Below are 21410 nucleotides of genomic sequence, written 5' to 3' on the forward strand. Positions count from 1 at the left end.
TTTCTAAAAAGAAATTAGTCAAAGTAATAAAACTTTGCAGTAACCCAAGTGAGCTATATTAGGTTAAATGCCGAAGTAGTGTGTAGGTGTGAGTTTCCTCCGGGTTCCCTGGTTTCCTTCCACTTCCCACAAACCTGACAGTACGTTGACTGACCACACCAAATTGCCCCTAGGTGTGAATGAGTGTGTGCATGGTGCACTGCGATGGACTGGAGTCCCATCAAGAGTGTATTCCTGCCTCATGCCCAGTATTCCCAGGATAGGCTCCAGATCTATCATGACCCTCACCAGGATAAAGCAGTTAAAAGAAGATGAATGAATGAAATTGTCCCAGAAACCATGGTAACATATACTAAACTTGGTCAAACTACGTTATCAAATAGGAACAGAACCCATGAGTTGACATGTTAATGGAATAGCTGCTCAATGGGAAATAAATTGCAGTCGCAAAAATTTCCATAGAGTGGAAGCAGAATTGATGTGACCAATCAAAAAAAAAAAAAAAAAGTTCCTTGGGAACATAACAGTGCAATGAAAAGTTTAGTTAAAAGTGAGGCTGAGGTTATATTTAAATCTAATGTTAAATAATTGGGACACTTTACATATGATCTACTCAAAATCCCCAGAAACCAACAATTAGATCTATAAATGTTGCCATGATTTTTTTCAGATTAGAACACAATTTCAATAGGCAATCATGCGTGTGGTCATGCATGTCCAAGGTTCAATCCTGAGCTCAGTCTACTGTCTGTAGATTTTCTGTTCATGTTTACCCCATGTCACTGTAGGTTTCCTAGTTTTGTTGGGACAGGCTCCGGATCCCTGACCAGGATAAAGCGGTTCCTGAAGATGAATGAATGAATGAATGAATGAATGAAATCCATATTCTAACTAAAATTAGTCATTGTGTAAAATGTAGTATATTTTTTGTCGACTGTCCTTTGCAATGAGACAGGCAGCCTTAAGAGTGATTGCTTATGTACACTATATTGCCAAAAATATGTTATCTTCTAAACCCAGGAATATTCCTGCCCTGTTCCTTGGCTATTGGATGTATTACTGAAGTGACTTTTGCTAAGACTGCCTTCTACAAGGAAAAGCTGGAAACTTCTGCACAAGATCCTCGCAAGCTCCACAACATCTTTTCTTCACTACTCAACCCACTGGCTCCTCCTGCTCCATCCTCCCCGACTGCTGAAGACTTTGCCACCTTTTATGATGGGAAGATTGAAAAAATCTGCCAGACCTCTACTTCTACCCCAACTCCTACACCACACACTCAGGAATCCCCTTCTCCTTCGCTGGCACATTTTTCAAAACTACCAACAGAAGAGATCCTGCAAGTCGTCTTGTCCTGCAATCCTACCACCTGCCCAATCCTACCAGCTGCCCATTCATCACTACTATCATCAATGGCTTCATAACATCTGGTCATGTAACAACTGCATTCAAGAGAGCAAGTGTTATTCCCATCCTGAAGAATCCCAGTCTGGATCCCTCTGACATCAGCAACTACCAACTAGTATCACTTCTCTCTTTTCTTTCTAAAATCCTCGAATGAACTTTCTACAATCAACTGTCTCTCTTCCTCTCACAGAACAACCTCCAAGATCCTAACCAGTCTGGCTTCAAAGCGGCACATTCCACAGAGACTGCCCTTTTGGCCATCACTGAAAAGCTACATGCTGCTAGATCAGCCAAACTGTCATCAGTCCTCATCCTCCTCGACCTTTCAGCAGCGTTTGACACAGTGAACCAAAAGACTCTCTTGTCCACCCTCATGAGTCTTGGAATTCATGGTGCAGTATGGAAATGGTTTGCTTCCTACCTGGAAGGAATGATATATCAGGGATTCTGCTCCCTGCAGACTCTGCACTGGTGTCCCACAAGGCTACTTGGTCCTCTTCTGTTCTCCCTCTATATTCGATCTCTTGGTGCAGTCATGGGTTTTCATACCACTGCTATCCGGATGACACTCAACTCATCCTCTCCTTCCCTCCCTCAGACACTCATGTTTCTGCTCAGATCTCAGCATGTCTGTCAGACATCTCATCATGGATGACAGCTCATCAGCTGAAACTTAATCCCAGCAAAACTGAACTGCTGTTCATTATGATCTCACCTTCGGTTACTGCACGCAACCTTGGGGTAACCATGGTCAATCAACTGTCCTTTTCCTCTAACATTGCTAATCTGACTCACTCATGTTGATTTCTCCTTTATAACATCAGAAGGATTTGTCCATTTCTATCCACACAGGCCACTCAGATGCTTGTTCAGTCCCTTGTCACTTCGAAACTGGACTACTGCAACTCCCTCCTGGCAGGTCTGCCTCTGAGCCCCAATCGACCTCTGCAACTGATCCAGAATGCAGCTGCATGACTGGTTTTCAACCTTCCAAATTTCTCCCACACCACCCCATTGCTACGCTCCTTCCACTGGCTTCCTGTAGCTGCCTGCATCAGATTCAAAACAGTCATGCTTGCCTACAAAGCCAAAAACGGACCAGCACCCATTACCACACCCTGCACTGCACCACGCTCCCGCTGATCCTCTAGCACTGCTCGACTGGTCCCACCATCTCTCAGGGAACAAGGAAGGCATACATCAAGACTCTTCTTTGTTCTGGCACCTAGGTGGTGGAATGAACTTCCCTTATGTCCTCACACAAAATGTCACACGAAGTCTAAAGTCTTATGTCTTCCTAAGGTACTTAAATTAGCTCTTAAAAAGACTTTGTATTTACTGAGTGCTTGTTACTATATTACCTCCCAAACAGAGTTTTTGGACTGATGGTATTCTTAGTGTGTGACCTAAAGTAAGTCTCTCTGGATAAGGGTGTCTGTCAAATGCCATAAATGTAAATGTGGAGACCTGATGAATCACTCCTGTATGTGCTTTTTGAACATCCGATTCCTGATTTAATCCCCCTTTACTGTCATAATAACCTTCACTCTTCTGAGAAGACTTTCCACGAGATTTTGGAGTGTGGCTGTGGGGATTTGGCCATTCAGCCACAAGAGCATTAGTGAGGTAGTGCGGGCACTAATGTCAGGCGAAGAGGCCTGGTGTGCAGTCAGTGTTCCAGTTCATCCCAAAGGTGTTCGGTAGGGTTGAGGTCACTGCTCTGTGCAGGCCACTGGAGTTCTTCCACACCAACCTTGGCACCATGTCTTCATCACTTTGCTCTGGGTTGGCCCCTTAGTTACAGTGAAGAGAAATTGTAAAGCTACAGCATACAAAGACATTCTAGACAAATGTGTGCTTCCAACTTTTTGGCAACAGTATGAGGAAGGCTCACATATGGGTGTGGTCAGGTGTCCACAAACCTTTGGACTTTTGGTCATATAAGGTAGCAGCAACCACCCCTGAAACAGCCCCCTCTAATATCCCGGAAATATCAGAATAATCACTTAACTACCTGATGTAAGCAATTTGTAAAGTCTGTCTTGAAGAACAACTTTTGCAGGATCTACAAATCAATAGTTCGTTTTTGTGAGGCAAACAGACTTGTTCTCCAGTTTCCTGTCAGATGCTCAGAGCCTGTAAGACTGTCAATGGAAGCCTTGTGTCGGCTACAGTTGTACAATTGAAAAACATTTCCTATGATATGCGAATATATTCTATCTTTTACTTGGGTTACTGAAATCTCTCTCTCTCTCTCTCTCTATTTATTTATTTCCAGTCTCATGATTCCGCTCAGACTGATGCTAACTGAGGAGCAATGTTTAGCGAAAGTTAATCGTTGCCATGAAAGGTCGGAGCTGATTGGATAAAAGGGTAGGGTTGATGACGTAGACGCCGGTCAGATAAGTATGCGCGTGTAATGTGTGCACAGGCGAGTTGGCTCAGAGCAGCACCGAACAGCACTCAACTGAATAAAGTATCTACACACTGAAGCAGTGAATTTACAGTAGATTTCCACGCTTTGACATTTTTTGCCTTTATAGAGGCCTTTGATAATGACGCAAGGCGGTAACACGGGAAGCAGCAACAAGTCCGTGTTGAGAGAGCATCAATAACTTCCTTTTTAAAGACCGAATTTCGGAGAAGCCCGGTGGTCGGTGAATTCGACACTGCAGGTAGGAAGATTATCATTATTATTACGCACGTTCACAAGTTTAACTGTATTTTAAGCTTTTCACAAACATCAGTTATTATCTGCAAAGGGATTGAATCAAATAGAGCTTTTACCTTAAGAGTCTAATATACTGAGTTGATGTTGTGGTGACACAGTAATGACACATTTATAAAAATTATCACCGGATAAAGTGTCAAACACCAAAATTCCTTCCGGGAAGGTAGGATTTGGCAGTTCACCCTCTAATAATCTGGTGCATTTCACCAGATATGCTTTAATAGCTGCTGCATAGTTTTTATGCATGCTCTAGAGAAGCTTAACTATTATAAATATTGGTACATGGTAGTAAATAAGACTAATGATTGCTGACTGCAATATGCATAATATATATCATATATATTTAAGTTTTAAATTGAGTGGTTGTGCTGTACATTTGATTACAGGAATTTGAGGATTTAATATACAAACACACAGGGAAATGTTCCCAGGCAAGCCAACCATACAGCAAACATATAAACTCTTAAAAATGGTGTGATGCTGCATTATTAATGCATTATTGCTGCATTTCATGCAGTTTATTGTTTATTGCATGCAGTTTATTGTTGTGTTATTCTGAACATTTAAAAATTCCTTTTGCCTTGGAGGCTGAGTGATTTGAGTCAGGAGGGTGTCTGTTCTGAAGTAGCCTGAAGGTCAGCTGCTTTAGGCCCATCTGGTTTTATGGGTAGTGATGAATATCCTCCAGTTCAACAACAGCTGATGTTTTACCCTATCAGAAAGCTAAAATTAGGAGGAGATTGATTTATTTTCAGGTGTATTTGTAACATCCTTAATTAAGGAAAGGCCACAATAGAAATGTTCCAGGAGGCACGTCTTCCTTTACTTTGTTACTCCTATATGCATTTTTAAAATTACTTTTATAGATAGTGGTTGTTGCTTTTTCCTTGACCATATTGTCCAGTACAAGTAACACATTTTAGACATAATCATACTTTTTTCCAATTGTACACCAACTTAAGAGGCCATACTGAGTGAACTGTGTATTCTGTAATAACTGTCGTTGAGGTAGTATTATAAAGTGCATCACTGTGATTCAGTAATTGAGGTAATTTTATCTAATCTGCAGTAAATTGCATGGGAAATAAAATGCATTTCCAGCCGCTGAATGAAGCGGCTGAATGAAGTAGCTGAAACCATTTGCTTCATATGCTTTTTTTATGATTGCTTTTAGCTTTCAGTGCTACAGTCGCCCAGCATCCTCTAATTCAGAATATCAGAGCATAAACCTATGATAATGGCTATTGCTACCTTTCAACTTAACACTGAATTCATGCACTTGTTTTCAGACAGTGCTGAGCGGAATGAGGTGATACATGCCGTAACTATAGGCAGAAATCTTAGGTCGCCTAATTTTTTTTGGACCGTATTAAACTTTTCTCATCAGGCCTGGAAGTGCTCTAGTCCTGGTTCCCAGTCCTCCTCTTCAGGGCATGGTTTCCCTCGTTGCCTCTCCCTTATCCTTTTTCCGCCTTGGAGAAGGGAGTGAGGGAAGCCGGAGTGGGGGATTGCACCAATGGCCTTGGGCTTTTTGTTTCTGGTATGCACCGCTGGCCAGAAGTCCTCTCTCTCCCTCAACTTGATCTTGGCTTATTAAATAGCACTTATTTTAGTTATTTTTGTATTTATTTAGTTAATTGGAGTCAAATGTGTGCTTTTAGTTTTAGTAATATCATCTGTTTATGGGTTGTATCTCATCTTCCTGCATTTATTTCTGTCACAATGTGTGGTGATTTTATTGAAAAAGTCATTGCTCAATTTCAATGGAGAAGCAGCATGTCATATTAGCATTGTGTGTCCTTGTCCACTTTTAATATGTTAGACACTGTAATCTTTTAGACACAAATGATTTGTCATGAAACTGCAGATACTTTAATTATGGTGCAACATTAGTATAGTTAAGCTTTAATACTTTTGCAGGCTTACAGAGACGTAGAAAGTGGAGATGTTTTCATGTGTGCTGTGTGTCCAAGCTCAGTTAACTCACATGCTTACTTGCATTCTCAAAGCAAGTATGAGGAAATTGCTTTCACTGTGTAGCTCGCTGTGTGATGTTTCCAATGTGAAACCTTCTGTGCCTGCACTGAATACTAGATGCAATTCGGCCAAGTGTCTCTGCTTTGCTGTGGGTTCAAAAGTCCTCGGCACAGACAGTTTTGGTCACTTTGGTTGAGCTGGTGAAGCCTGTATGTGAAGATTTGCTGGTAAGTAGGTCCTGGGAAATCGTCTCTAGTACTGCAGTATAACATAGCTCAGTGGGGCACTGTGTAATTCTTTTTTGTTTTATTGAGGCAGTGCAGCTAGACGCTAGAATTCACAGCGCACCACAAGGGGTAGTGAACACACATGGAGACATTTTCAGTTTGTCCTCGATTCTAATTGTGTTATCTGTGTTGACAGAGAAAACACTGATTATTACTTATTCTGTTATAATTGGGTACACTGTGCGAGCCATGTCTCTGAGGAGCAGAAAAGTAAATGTTCCTCTGAGCAAGCATGAAGCCCTTGCAACTTCGAGCTAGATTAATAATCTCACTAGCTACATCTGGCAGTGTCACATTATTCTAGTATTGCAGAATAGATTTGCACAGTTTATACAGCTTTTTAAAACTATCGATGCAAAGATTGTGATGAACAAAACATTTAAAGACGAAATTTGTGATTCAGAATAGAAAACAACAAATACACAATTGATTATATTCCAATGATTGTGGTCACATATTAAACAATGTGCAGGCAACAGATTCACTCATATTTGGTGCCCCGCTCTGGCTTATTAGGTATTAGTATATTGTAGGTCGTATATATGAATAGGTCCTGGTGGGATGCTTTGCAGTCAGTGCTTGTCAAACAGCCTGTTGTAAGCACTATATTGACAATGTTTTTCATGCTTGTAACAGCTTGTAACAGTTATTGGGCTGTTCTGTTCTTTGTGTCTTGTAGTAGTTACATTTGTACACAGACTACTTTGTTTCAAAAAGGAAACCTAAAAGAGACACTCTGGTCAAAATTAAAAAATAAATAAATAAATAAATAAAATAAAATAAACAATTAATACATTTGGTGTAAGCATGTCTAGTCTATCTAGATTTTGCTAGCTCCTAATTAGGCAAAAAAAAAAAGGTCTTCCCAAATTCAAATTTTGTTACATAGCATTTAAAAGCAGGCATAGACCTGTCAACAATGAGGGACAACAAGTCAAAAGATAAAATTGGCATATAATATATACAGTAGCATTAGTTATCTGCCTTACTCAGCTTCACTCCATTTTTCTTGAGAACTTTGGTGGATATTCCAATAATTCTGCTTTCAGATCTCTCATAATTTTCCATTCTGAGGGTTCTGGCTTCACAGTTTATAAATATGCAACATAACATACTTTTGAATAGCAAATAAACAATGTTTCCTATTTACTCCTCCAGTCATGCTGTATTCTGTTGGTATTCTTCAACTTGATATTTCTCTTTGGTAAGGAAAGTTTATGTGAGGATATTCCAGTGGTTGTATTTGCTTAATATATGTGTTTTAACATGCTGGATATTGTAGGGATATAACACAACAATGATACAAAAAGAAGCCAAGATTTGTAATACTACAGTACACTACAGCATCCTCCATAACATGATATTTATGTCATAATTCTCTTTTTAAATGATCCAATTCCTAACTTGTTGTCTTAAACTTATGTCACAATTTCATGCAGGGTAGGTGATGTGGAAGATATCCTGAAGAAAATGCATTGAGTCCCAGGTGATTACTGCTCATGCAGTCCTGCAATGATGATGTGTTAACTCTACAACCTGCCCAAAAGCTGCCTCAGTACGATTCTCTTCAGTTAAGATTTTGTTCTAGTGAGTATAATATTGTTCAAAGTCCTGAAATTCTACACGTGCAGTTTTTTTGGGGACCTTCAGCTCTACCATAAGCGTTGATGTACAATGGCTGACCCTGCGCTTTGACCCTAGCTTCCAGAAGGGTTTGGTTAGATTAATTAATAACATTTAAAAACATTTAGAAATGTCAGAGTCTCCAGAGAGAGACGTCCCTCTGCTGCAGCTGCAGGAGGTCGATTCCAGCCGAGCAGCAGGCTGCACTCTTTCATCCAGAATGAATTCCTCCTCCCCAGCCGTGGCAATGGAGAGCCACCCCATCTGCATTCCTTCACCCTATGCGGACATTGGGCACGATTTCACCACCCTGCCTTTCTACAGCCCCACCCTGCTCGGCTACAGCGGACCCCCACTTCCTGAATGCCCCTCAGTGCGTCAGTCGCTCAGCCCCACGCTCTTCTGGCCCTCCCAGAGCCACATGGCACCTCTGGCACTGCATCGCCCACAATCCCACTGCCAGCAAAACCAGCCGAGCAATGGCACCTGGCAGGAGCTCACATCACGCAGTTACACAGCCAACGACAACAGGTATATCTTTTGATCAACCTGCAATTTCCTATTTAACCTTCTTATTGTGCTAACTGCCAAGCAATGCAAGTCAAAGCATTTCTTTACATTTTTATAGCAATACAGTTGTAAAAACTTTTTCTGTTAAACATCTATATTCTGCTGTGTTTGTATCAATTATTAGGAGTGTAAAATATTTATGGAAATGGACACATAAAACTTCCCTTCATTGCTAATCCTCCTGATGGCAGGTGTGTGTTTACACAGGTGTGAGTGCAAATCATATATGGAGTAAATGTGTACTAAAATTACATATCATGTTAAATTACACATCAAACCTCAAATACAAATGGGCCTTTTGTTTTTCAAGTTTATTAGAAAAAAATGTAAATTAAAGGCAGTGTGAACAATCTTGAAGTCAGAGCACTTTTTGTAATATTTTGTGAGTTGTCATCACAGACCCTCAGTTGTACATAAAATATATGTTTGGAGCAAAAACCTCGGTCTTTGCAGCACTTCAGGCTTTGAAAACTAGACAAAAATCACATAATGTGGACCACTAGTGCTTGACTGCCAGGCATGTTGATTCAAAAAGCTTCCCCATTTGCACCTCGTGGGTGAGGGTGGTGGGGTGCCATGGTGGTTTTGACTTTTGATGGAACGCTGAAGAGAACAGAAAACTTGAGCTAATTCTGACAAAATGCTGAAAGTACCTTTAAAGCTTCATGCTGCAAATATGATTTCTAGTCTCAGGTAAAAATGTAAATGAGTCAATTAGACCCAAGCTGAACATTAGGGTTAAAATAGTAATGCAAGAGTGTTTTCTCTGATTTGTTTCCTCCCTCTACTCCAGCAAACCCGTGGGGAAACGGTCAGTGGAATGTGAGGAGAGCTTCAGTTCCTCAGAGAGCAAAACAGACATGCACTTCTGCGCTGTGTGCAGTGACTACGCCTCTGGCTACCACTATGGTGTCTGGTCCTGTGAGGGATGCAAAGCCTTCTTTAAAAGGAGTATCCAAGGTAACAAGTCCCCGAAGGCGTCTCGTAATCGACTGGTCCAGGTATCTGGACATGCACATTTTACATGCTTGTGCTTGCACATACTTTTACAGTTACAGATTTTTCTTTTATTGTAATAACTCAGTTACTTCCCAATCTGATGGGTTTGCTAACTCAGACACTATATGTGTTTTAAAACTATTAATAACCATGAGTTCACACACAAGCACTTGCCCTAATACGCATTTTGACCTCGTTTGTCCTAATGAGAATTAACTCAGCCCTACACATCTTAAAAGTAAGGTGGTTTCCAGCCTCAGGGGCTTCAGGAGCACAGCACAATGTTCCCTTTTAAGAGTTTAATTGGAAACCATCCTATACTGTTTTTTGTTTGTTTTCAAATCTGTTCCCTCAGTGGACTCTCACTGAAGCCAGACACAGACTGTGACCCTTAACATTAATATTTAATGGTTTATTTTGAGATGTGCTCCATCAGTTTTCATCTGCTGGTTTGATTGTTGCACTCACAGGCTTTAAAGCTTCTTTATGTTAAAGAAACATAAGGCTTCCTCTTCTTGTTAATTTTGCTTCTTGTGAATTTATTGCTGAGTGAGTGAGGTATGAAAACAGCTGCTCACACATGTCCTGTCTCTTGATTAGGACATAACGACTACATCTGTCCTGCAACCAACCAGTGCACCATTGATAAGAACCGGCGCAAGAGCTGCCAGGCCTGTCGGCTTCGCAAGTGTTATGAAGTAGGGATGATGAAATGTGGTAAATATTTATTTTCCATTTGCTCTTTCACTCCTTTTTCATTATCTCATATGACACTAAAACCTAGCATGCTTTGCCAAGTCCTAACTGAAAATATGGACTTTGTTTTATACCCTTATTCTGGACTTTGTCAGCAATCATGTTGTTTTATACTGTGTTATTATGGTGTAATGATCTGATAAAGCAAGTGATATGGTAATATAATTCACACACACACACAGTAATTTGTTAGTCCTATTAATATTTTTTTATTTTCTATTTTTGAATTGTTTTGTGTGGCCAGAAGATTGTGTAAACATGGATTCAGAGGTCAATATTTCAGATGACTTACTCAGCACTGAAAAATAATTAATTAGCTATTTAGCTTCATGGAAAATTAAAATTGTTTTGCTGTAGAGATGGATTTGCTGTCTTGTCACCGATGTACAATAACTTTTTCTGCCAGGTTTAATTTTTAGTAATGTTAAATCAAGCCTGTATGTCACCTATGGCACTGACATCAATATAAAAGTCTCATTTTTGAAATCCTAAATAGTTCTGAAGGCTGTTTTTCCTTTAGTCCTTTAAAAGCCTCAGCCAACATTTCTCTGTTGCTCAGTAAGTATTTACTGACGGTAGATTCAATAATGTTCCTTTCTACAAAGCCCGATTTAATTAGAAGAACATTTTATCATTTCTTGGATTAGTCAATATCCTGCCTGTGCATTTTTTTTAATGTATGAAATTAGGTTACATTAAAAAAAAATTTATAGTTCCATAGTAGCTCTTTGGCTTTTTAATGTAACTTCATTTTAATTGCTTGTAAATTTTTAAAATGACCCCCCCCCCCCCCTTTTTTTTAGAGTCTTATTCATAAATGTTCATAATCTTCACTGCTAACACTATTAAGTTAGCTAACATGAGCTAACCTGACAGGATGTCATTTTGAAAATTGTTCATAATTTTCACTGCTACTGCTATTCAGCTAGCTAATATGCTAGCAGGTCAAGAAAACCCTTTGAGTGCAAGCACTCTATTCAAAAATGGCTGACGCCCACTAGCTTTGAGACTGTTCTCGTTACTCTCATTTGAAAAGAGCTTCACTGTCCTTGCATTTAACTGTCTACTGTCATACTGGTGGTGGGTACAGGTTACATAGCAAAAATGCTAACTTTTTTAGCACAGACTCACCGACTGCTGTGAGTATCTTGTTATAGTCCAGCCACTCTGGATCATTTTTCTTTCTTTCTCAGCTTTAAAATTATTGTTAATTTGTAAATGGGGTTAGCTGATCTCACTAACTTCCAATATAGTTTCTTACAACTCAAATTGGACAAAAGAAAAAGGAACAACAATAGTTGAGACCAACATGATTCTTTCCTGTACAGTGATATTAGGTTTTCCACCAGTTAAAAGCTAATCATGAAAACATGTTGACAGGGGCTTAACACACTTGGTGAGTGTCCATTTAAGCTATTAATCCTGTTGTGTGTAGGTATGCGTCGGGACCGTGGCAGCTACAATCGTGGAGGCTCACAGCAGAGGAGAGTGGCACGCTCTCCTGCCAGAGCAGTAGCGAGTAGTCAGAGACAGCCAGAACGGAAAGCAGCACCACCTACCAGGGTAAAGGAGGTTTTTACTGCCACACTGAGCCCAGAGGAGCTGATAGCTCGCATCATGGAAGCAGAGCCACCAGAAATCTATCTTATGAAGGACATGAAAAAGCCCTTTACTGAGGCCAATGTCATGATGTCACTCACCAACTTGGCTGACAAAGAACTTGTCCACATGATCAGCTGGGCCAAGAAGATCCCAGGTGTGTCTCTGTGTTTGTGTGTATAATTGCTTTTATTGAAAATGACAGCCATTTGTGTCATTGTGTCACAAAGAAACATCAGTTTACTTTTCTGCTTGTGTGTCTTTTTAGTTGTCTTATATGATAGCAATGCTGTCTTAGCTACATATGCATATATGATTAAATATGCATGTAATTATGTTCATGTTCATATTATATTCATGCAGTAATTATGTGTTCAGCCTCATATTTCTGAATACTTAATGAAATCCTGATTAAATAAAAATGCTTGTCTGAGTGTGAAAGCCTATTATTGCTTATTTGCAGAATTGAAAAGCTTCTCAACAGGCAGTAATACAGTGTACGACTATTTCATTTCAGCAATGTTCCTTCCTCCCTCGGTTCAGATCCATTAAAGCTCAAAAACAAAGCAATTGAATTGACCCCTTTCTATCATTGTCTAAGGTTCTTCCTTTTTCCTCACAAATATACCAGCGGGTCATTTGCTTTGATTAAATTATCTACACCCTGGCAGTTCTGCTCAAATCTGGTGCACTTTTTTATTTTGCCACAGTGGAGGTGTTTCTTTTGAGGGCTGGGTGCCATTTGAGGCACCAGCAGGTGTGATGATTTATGGTGTGAGGTGCCAGTGTTGTTGCTTGGACTTCATTGTGCTGCATTTAGTTTTGCTATAAGCATTGTGCTGTAACTGATGTGTGAATCTGGAGCAGGGGACAGTTAATTATATCAACGTTAGATTGTTATATGTGGTGATATGAGGGTCATTCAGCATTGGGGGAACATTTTGAACTTTGAAGCATTTAGAAAAGAATGTATTGAACATTACAGCAACTTTGTCTTTTTAGCATGCCATTATACTCAAATCAAATTTTTATGCATTATACTCACATCAAAAATTAATGTTATACTCAGTTGAAAGTGCAATAGTAATTTTTTTATTCCTTACTTGTACAAATAACCTGGAAGATATGTAGAACATAAAAAATGGATTAAGTAGTGGCCTTAGCAAAAGTGTATTAAGTCTCTAAAAAAAATCCATTTGGAGTTCTGATCCGGAATGCTCGTTTGTGTTTGGATGCTCCTCCTGCCTCCTGTCAGTCATTTTGTAGACATTATATGGCCCACCGTAGATCCTGGAGGCGGACCTTCATGGTTGGGGGGTGGGTGTTGTAATTCAAATGTCAAACCCACCTAACTGTTAGAGACCTAGACTTGAAAAAAAGGACTAATCTTACCTAATGCACCTTTAACATTTTGTTTGCCTGCTCTCTGGTTTTGTACAGGTGCTGTTTTTGCATAAATATTAAAATAAATATATTGTTTTCTACAGGTTTTGTGGAGCTCAGCCTCTTTGACCAGGTGCATCTGTTGGAGTGTTGCTGGTTGGAGGTCCTGATGTTGGGGCTGATGTGGAGATCTGTTAATCATCCTGGAAAGCTCATTTTCTCCCCAGATCTTATCCTCAGCAGGTACAGTTATTTGTGCACCAGCATTTATTCTAATATCCATCTTTTCAAAACTCTGACACGGTACATGAGCCAGTCTTGCTATTTCTGTAGCCAGTCATTTACCGTCAGACAATTTAACACTTTATAGATAGAACCATGCAAACTCCTTGTCTAACCATGCTCCTGGATAAAAATCAATGTTTATCTGGTTGTCAAATAGTGACCTGGTTGAAGGTCATAGCAAAGGCAGGTCACAGGCAGTGGGTGAAACACACACAAACACACGCACACACACTCTCCCACAGTATTGGATTGTGTGTGTGTGCTCTACCCAAGTGTTTATGTGACGTGATGGTACACCTCAGGACATCAGCATTTGCTTGGATTAAGTGAGAAATCAAAACAACACTTGTCCTTTAGCCAGCTCACTTAGCGATAAATAAGCTAAGCTGGATCTGATATTGAGTTCTGCTCTATTGAGTTCCATGAATGTGAGCTGAATGTCCTGTGAGTCATGTCTCATTGTTGCAGGTAAAATCTTTATTTCTCAGCATTTAAACAGAATTCTTTTTCACATAGAAGCCACCTCCTAGAGTAATGACAGTTTGTAGTGTTAATGGTTTTCTGTGCCTTGCTTTAGTCGTTTGTTCCAGGTCATTAACAGTCCTGAGATCAGTCTCAAAAATCAGTTCTTCATCCTACACCAGACACCAGCTCACATTATTTTTTGGTTGATGAACTTCGTAAACAAGCCTATATCTTTTGTAATAAGTGGTATAGTGCTTAATGGTTGTGTCATTTATTTCAAGACTTACTTCTGAATAAGTATGACTAGATGAAAAAAAAAAAAAGGGCTCTATCAATAATTAGAAAAAGCTGCATTATTTTAGGTTGTATACATACAAAACATGATTCCAAGCAAAAATCCTGAAAAAAGAAGAAGCATTTATTTGTCACATATACATTACAGCACAGTGAAATTCTTTTTTTCGCATATCCCAACTTGTTAGGAAGTTGGGGTCAGAGTGCAGGATCAGCCATGATACAGCACCCCTGGAGCAGAGAGAGATAAGGGCCTTGCTCAAGGGCCCAACAGTGGCAGCTTGGTGGTGGAACACCTGGCTTTGTGATCAGTAACCCAGAGCCTTAACCAGAAATGCTGAAATCTAATGAGAGCAGCATTAACACTTTACAGTACCAGAAGTCATAGACAGTTCTAGTTTTTCCATTTCTCACCCATGTGGAATCACATCTCTTTTGCTATTAGTTTCAGTGTAGCTGCTGAACAATTCATACTACTTACGATGTGATATTCTGTAAGATGTTCTTTAAACAAATCAAATAATAAGTTGTGACTCTGACGAGTTCATTATTCCATATTGGATTATTTCATATAAAGCAGAAACCTAGAGCAAGGTCCTGGAATAACACATGTATTTAGAAGTAGACATGTACACAGGTAATATCGGTGAATAATCGGTGAACTGTTCAAAGTACATTTATGCAGATAATGAAATCATGATTTGGGTATTTGTATGGCGGGTGCTCTACATAATGTAAGCCTAATAATAATAAATGAATAAAAAAAACAAACTTGTCATTCATTAATTAGTAAAAAATGTTAATTGTTGGCAAATTGCTGCAGTATAAGAGGAGCAAGTCACATGCTGTAATAGGGAAATAATCAACTTTGTCATGGTAACGGCAACACAACAGCACGACAACTCATTTTTTTATTTTCCTATGGCAGCATGCTCTGTCATGTTTTATTTCATTGCTTATGATAGCATAGATAGAAAATGGTCTTAAAAAAGAAGAGTCCCATCTGGCAATATTTTGAGGCAAAGATCCGCTACAACTTCAGGGCATACAAGTCATGCAACACCACTTAATTATAGTACTAGCTTAATGCTGACTTACTTAAGCTTGAAACATTCGGTACAATCACTTGATCCATTCAGACTGAAGCAACTGTCATTAATGGGATTCACTGAAAATTGTGATTCAGTCCAATGTGAAAACATGGTGTGCACGTGTGGTGCTCTTCAGTTTTGTTTAATGAAATAAAAGAGTAAGTCTGTTTCACAGTTAGGCTTACCTAAGACCATGGTTAAGTTTACTATGTTTATGTATAAACAAGTTGGTGTAATTCAATAAAAGCTTTTATTTAAGACAATTTATATAAGACATAGACTTCTTTTTCTATGATTTTACCCAAAATACCATTCTTTACCTTTCACCGATACTAAAATAGCAAAATTAGTCAGAATCACATCCTTATTTGGAAGTATATTTGAAAGGCTTATAATTCCTATGTTGTTCCACAGGGACGAGGGCAGCTGCGTACAGGGCTTTGTGGAAATCTTTGACATGTTGCTGGCTGCCACGTCCCGATTCAGAGAGCTGAAGTTACAGAGAGAGGAGTATGTCTGTCTCAAGGCCATGATCCTCCTCAACTCTAGTAAGTGTGTTTCTGTCTGAGAGCTCCAATGCACCCTTAAATGCAGATTTCTGTCTGTAATTTCCCCTAAGGTGGTGTGTGTATGTGTGTGTGTTTTCTTTTTTGGTGTTTGTTTGAGTTTGCACATATTGCACTCTTACGTCTGGCACTCTTTCATGGCCCTACAATAAATGGGTTTCAGTCAAGTGCATTGCTCTTTTCTACCCTGTGTTTAACTAATGGGAGTGTTAGTAAGGGTTGGTAAGAGTATTGCTTACACTGTAAAGGTCTAAAAGGAACAACAAACTTGGTTTATGGAGTCACCCTTTCTTTCAGCACATATATCCATTTCATTTAAAATGCACTATTAAGCAGTGCTGGTGTAGTATTAAGTCTGTCAGCAGGACTGTGTATTTCTTTCCCATAAATCTTTGATTTGTCTCCTTCTCTTAGTGAATACCAAAAGATCAATTGTAATTCACCCAACAAAAAGCCTCAACATCTGTTTATAATTACACTAACTAGAACTCCTCGGAATCAGTAGAACACTTTATATGCTTTATGGCTTACATGAAAAGTCTTTTTAAGTTTAGCTTTTGTGGAGTTGCGGAGTAGTGTGCTGTGTGACTGTGTGTTATTGCAGACATGTGTCTGAATTCAGCTGAGGCAGATGATGAACCTCAGAGCAGGACCAAACTGATGCAGTTACTGGACTCCGTGACGGACGCCCTGGTCTGGGCCATCTCAAAGATGGGCTTGAGCTTTCAGCAGCGTTCCACACGCCTGGCCCACCTGCTCATGCTGCTCTCGCACATACGTCATGCCAGGTATATTAGTATTAGTGCACTGCGTGAAAATCTGAACGGTATATGATTAATACACACACTGTCTGTGAAATCATTAATCAGTTATAATGTTTAATATTAAGGAACTTAATAATTGAGCTGCTTGATTTTTTGTTTTTCTTTATTTGCCCTAATATCAGCAGGTTTGCTTAAATCATGTATAGGACATATTGGGCATATACTGTGAGTCTGTAGTGGTTGATCGCCATTTACAAATTATTATTATTATTTTTAATTCTCGGAAGCACAATGACAAGCGGTTCAATATACAAAACATTTAAGACAAAAAATACTATATTAATGGAAAAAATAGTAGTGGCAACAGACATTTTAAATCTGTTTTATATTTATTCTCCCAGGTATTCGTGTCTTCTCAACCTCCTTCAATTATCTGTTTTTTCTTTGTCCAACATTTTTTATTTGTATTTCATTTCATTCTGTTTGAATTTATTTCATATTTCAATGCAGTATTTATTATCTTCATTTGCCCTGTACGTAACTTAAAACAATTAAATACAACAATATGATTGTTATTACAACTGTAAATATTTAATTTAGTAATATTTTTCCTAGGTCAGAATAAACACAAAGCAACTGTTTAGTTATTAATGGCATTAATGGCTTTTCACTGTAAAATGGCTTTTCACTTTTCACTGTAAGAGAGGTGATATATGACACTACAGCACCTGACTGCTCTGCCATCATGCTGATGCTGTTTCCTCTTGCTGCAGTAACAAAGGTATGGACCACCTGCACTGCATGAAGATGAAGAAGGTAGTGCCTCTGTATGACCTGCTCCTGGAGATGCTTGATGCCCACATCATGCACAGCTCACGTCTGCCCCACTCCACTGCGGCCATCGTGCCCGAGGAGAACCCTGGTGCACCGGAACCCTACAGCTGCTCCTCTCAGCAGTGGGCACAGACAGTTATGGAGGGGCCTATGGAGCTCAGCCAAAATGGTAAGGCAAAAGGTTGCCATAATTCTGTTTGCCAAAATTCATCCAACTGATTTTCCCAGGCTGCCACGCTTTTTTTGCAAGCACAACCTCCACTACATTCCTAGGTGTAATGGCAGTAAAGGCAGGACTTTTAGTAAGACAGGCAACTTACGCTGAAAAAAATGGAATATGTGGTCTGTAAGATTTAAGAAAAATTCTATACTATTACGTATAGTTTACATAAAAATATTAAGTTTCTCATAAAAACGTGATTTCATTGCTTATAATAAACTTAATTTAAATAAGTTTCTAATTAGTAGATTGTATTATGTAGAGTGAGCATGATCAATTCATATAGTATTTATGTAAACCAATTACATTATGAACTCTTGTGGGGATGTTGGCACTGAAGGGAACTGTAACTATACTATTAAATTTAGCAGTTGCAGCTTGTGTGGTGGAATAGTGCAGTGGTAATGTGGCTGTTGCAGAATGCTAGGGACCTGGGTTTGCGCCTCAGTTTAGGTGCGAACTTGATATTCAGTTTTATTCAGGGCTTTGAAATTGCATGATCAAATCATGTTGGAGGTGCAAAAACAAATTGTATTAATTGAACTCAATTCAATCACGTGGAACCGATGTACACATTTGAATTAAGTAAATTCAGTGAGCTTTTCATTCCCTCTTAGATGACCTCATCCTTTATTTAGTGTTAGTGTGTCTCCTGTGATCCATAGCTTTCAAATCTGAATTTGTCTATCTATCTATTTGTCTATGGAATCTGAAACTGAGTAGTGAGGAATAATTGAGGAATAATAAGGTCAAAAATGTGTAATAAATGTGTCTTTTCGTGTTAAAAACCATTAGAGATGCATTGAATACTGTGAAAAATGGCCCGTGTCCATTGTATTGCTATCAAGCAATGTGGACATTTTATCAGATTTTAGTAATAGCAATGGCTTCTTACTATAGATGTGAGGCCTGTGTTTGCAGAAGCCTGAAATTTGCTGATCACTACAAAATTTTGTCTCTATCTTCTCCAGTGCACACTACACAGTTGTGCATAAATTCTGCTGTAGTGCAACATAATAAAAGTAACAGTACAGTAGTTAAAAGTGTGTCAGGCATGTGTGCGTGTATATTGCTGTTTTGTTTTGTCCAGTGGCTGAAATCTTTTTTTTTTTTTTCACTTAAGTGATAAATGGAAATGTGTTTATCATTCTCGTACTGCTAGTGCTCAAAAGTGACCTTAGCATAATGAAGACAGACTGAACCAAGATGTTTTTACCCAGAGCAGCCATACAGCTCAAGGACATCAGTTTGGACCTGGAGACTCAAAGAACTGGACCAAATCAGCTGTATAAAGCCTTAAAATGCATAGCTTTGTGATAATAAGGATGTCACAGGTAAGCATTCCTGGAAGTCATATTTGTATTTAGTGGTTTTGCAAAACTCAGTGCATTTCTTGTGTCTTTTCTGAGCCTTTCTTTTATATAAGCTGAGATTTCCGTTCTTGATACTGTTAGAGGACAATTTTAAGACTTTTCCACTGTGATTGTTTAAATTACAGCTTTAATAAAAGTGTGACTTGTGTCACTCCTGCACTGTAAATTTTAAAATGACAAATGCCACCCTGACCCCCAACAGAAATTATGATCAACTGTAAACACCATTTTGTGCCTGTACTAATTATTACTTCTGAGTGTTTGTACGCACAAAACAAAAATACGCACAAAACACACATATATTTACAATGACAGATCTTTTGTTATACCAGCTGGCAACATGCAACATAATCATATACTTATTGTATAATATCATATAGGAAACATAGAGATGAATGACAAACTAAAGGAAAAAACGGTGGCTCTGCTGGCTTGATTTGAATCCACTTGGCCCTGCAGAGGGAAGGGTCACTGCAAATAAATGCAAAGTTCTCCTGATCACCTTTATCCTCTGATGATACAAACCTACGCTGATGGGAATGGTCTTTTCCAGCATTAAAATGCTCTGATTCACAGGGCATGGGGGCTTAGTGAATATTTGATAAGGATGAAAATAATGTATATCATATGCTTTGGCCTTCGTAGTTACTAGAGCTTAACCCAGTTGAACATCTATAAGAGATTTTGAACAGATGTGTTAGACAGAGCTCTGTACCACCATCATCAAAACACCAACTGAGGGAATATCTTTTGGAAGAATTGTTCATCACTTGAGTACAGTTCTGGAGTTTTGTAAAATCTATGACAAGGCACATTGAAGCTGATCTAGTGGCAACACCTTAGTGAGGCAGTTAATGTTGTTTTTTTCCTTTAATTTGTCAACTGTCTGTATGTACCTTTATGCAAACAAAACACTTAAACCTAATTCAGGACAGCTGGTTTCATATTTGCTAATGACCAAACTCTCTTAGCCAAAAAGACAAGTTCAGGTAGTAAGACAAGAGCTAACCCTGCAACCAACGATGTGATAAAATGCACTGCCATAGTTTACACAACTTACATTTGCACTTGTGTGTGTAATTTGTTGATAGCAGTTTAGCACGTGGCTTCCCAGTGCTTGATCATAGGCAGCATCTAGCTCCAAAGCATCAATTTATTTTCCAATTTTCTAGGCTGACTTTGTAGAGTGATCTGCTACACAATTTTCAACTATTGTCCACCAAAACACTGATGGCTGACACTGCAAACCAAAATAAATTAATACACTTATCTTTTTTTTTCCAAGCTAAAAGCATGCAGCAATTTTGAAAGGAAAAATTGTAATGTTCACCTAAGGTGACTGTACAGATATAGCAAACATTTTGCAACACTTTTTTTATATTCTAATTTTTTTTCTCTAATACTTAATTCCTGCTACAGCTTCAGTGCTTTTCTCAACAGCAAGAGCAGATGGAGAAATTTTGAAAAAAAAAAGTATGACAGCTACAAATGCCAATTATTATTAAGATTAACATAATATTAAGCAGTAGCATTAGAAGGCTGTAGATGCCATGATTTATAGATATGTGAGCTCATTATCACATAACACAATGTGAAATCCGCTTTGATTTACTGCATTATTATGTAGCCAAACATGATTTTTTATTTAACTGAACTGGAGACATGATTATGTAAACTGTTATAAGATAAGATACCAGAAGTGTATCCTTATAAGAACCAAATGAATGATGTGTTTTCATTTTCACAATATTGTCTGTAATCATTTTCTATCGGTATTTGGTGAATATTATACATCGACAGTAAATAGAGGTGTTACAACTGTTGTTCAGTAGCATCATTGTGCTGCTATGTATCAGTTACAAATGTTGTTATAAACCATTCACGAAGAGGATTTTTTGCATTCTTTCAAATGTTTCATGTGTGTGTTTGTGTGTGTATGTGTGTGTGTGTGAGCATGCAAAATTATTGGTACCGTTCATGAAGATGAAAAAATATTAACAGTTATATTTTAAAAGGATTTAAACAAAACGTAAAAAATTAGTTTCTGAATACTGAGAACAATTAACACAATTTTTTTTTTTGTATATACTGTTTAGGGATATCAATTTTGTGTTTTTGTGTTATACTGATAATTATCATATGGCTAATATCTTTGTTTTTACAATCACTGTTGCCCATTCTCTTGT

General features: G+C 38.6%; 1 protein-coding gene across 6 annotated transcripts; it reads left to right on the plus strand.

The window, feature by feature from the left end:
* Window positions 1-3817: 3817 nt before the first annotated feature.
* On the plus strand, window positions 3818-21112 carry esr2a (estrogen receptor 2a). Of its 6 annotated transcripts, none has more exons than XM_053242400.1 (11): window positions 3818-4082; window positions 7842-7989; window positions 8154-8556; window positions 9389-9555; window positions 10195-10311; window positions 11786-12106; window positions 13437-13575; window positions 15882-16015; window positions 16656-16821; window positions 17571-17800; window positions 19072-21112. In XM_053242400.1, the coding sequence occupies exons 2-11, from the start codon at window positions 7902-7904 to the stop codon at window positions 19149-19151; spliced, it is 1845 nt and encodes a 614-aa protein (XP_053098375.1). In that variant the 5' UTR covers window positions 3818-4082; window positions 7842-7901; the 3' UTR covers window positions 19152-21112. The 6 variants fall into 6 exon arrangements, with proteins under 6 accessions (XP_053098375.1, XP_053098372.1, XP_053098373.1 ...); XM_053242397.1 differs by having other exon boundaries at window positions 3819-4082; window positions 16638-16821; XM_053242398.1 differs by having other exon boundaries at window positions 3819-4082; window positions 7847-7989; window positions 16638-16821.
* The last annotated feature ends 298 nt before the right edge of the window (window positions 21113-21410 follow it).

The sequence above is a fragment of the Pangasianodon hypophthalmus genome, chromosome 19 (assembly GCF_027358585.1).
Source record: "Pangasianodon hypophthalmus isolate fPanHyp1 chromosome 19, fPanHyp1.pri, whole genome shotgun sequence".
Classification (NCBI taxonomy): Eukaryota; Metazoa; Chordata; class Actinopteri; order Siluriformes; family Pangasiidae; genus Pangasianodon; species Pangasianodon hypophthalmus.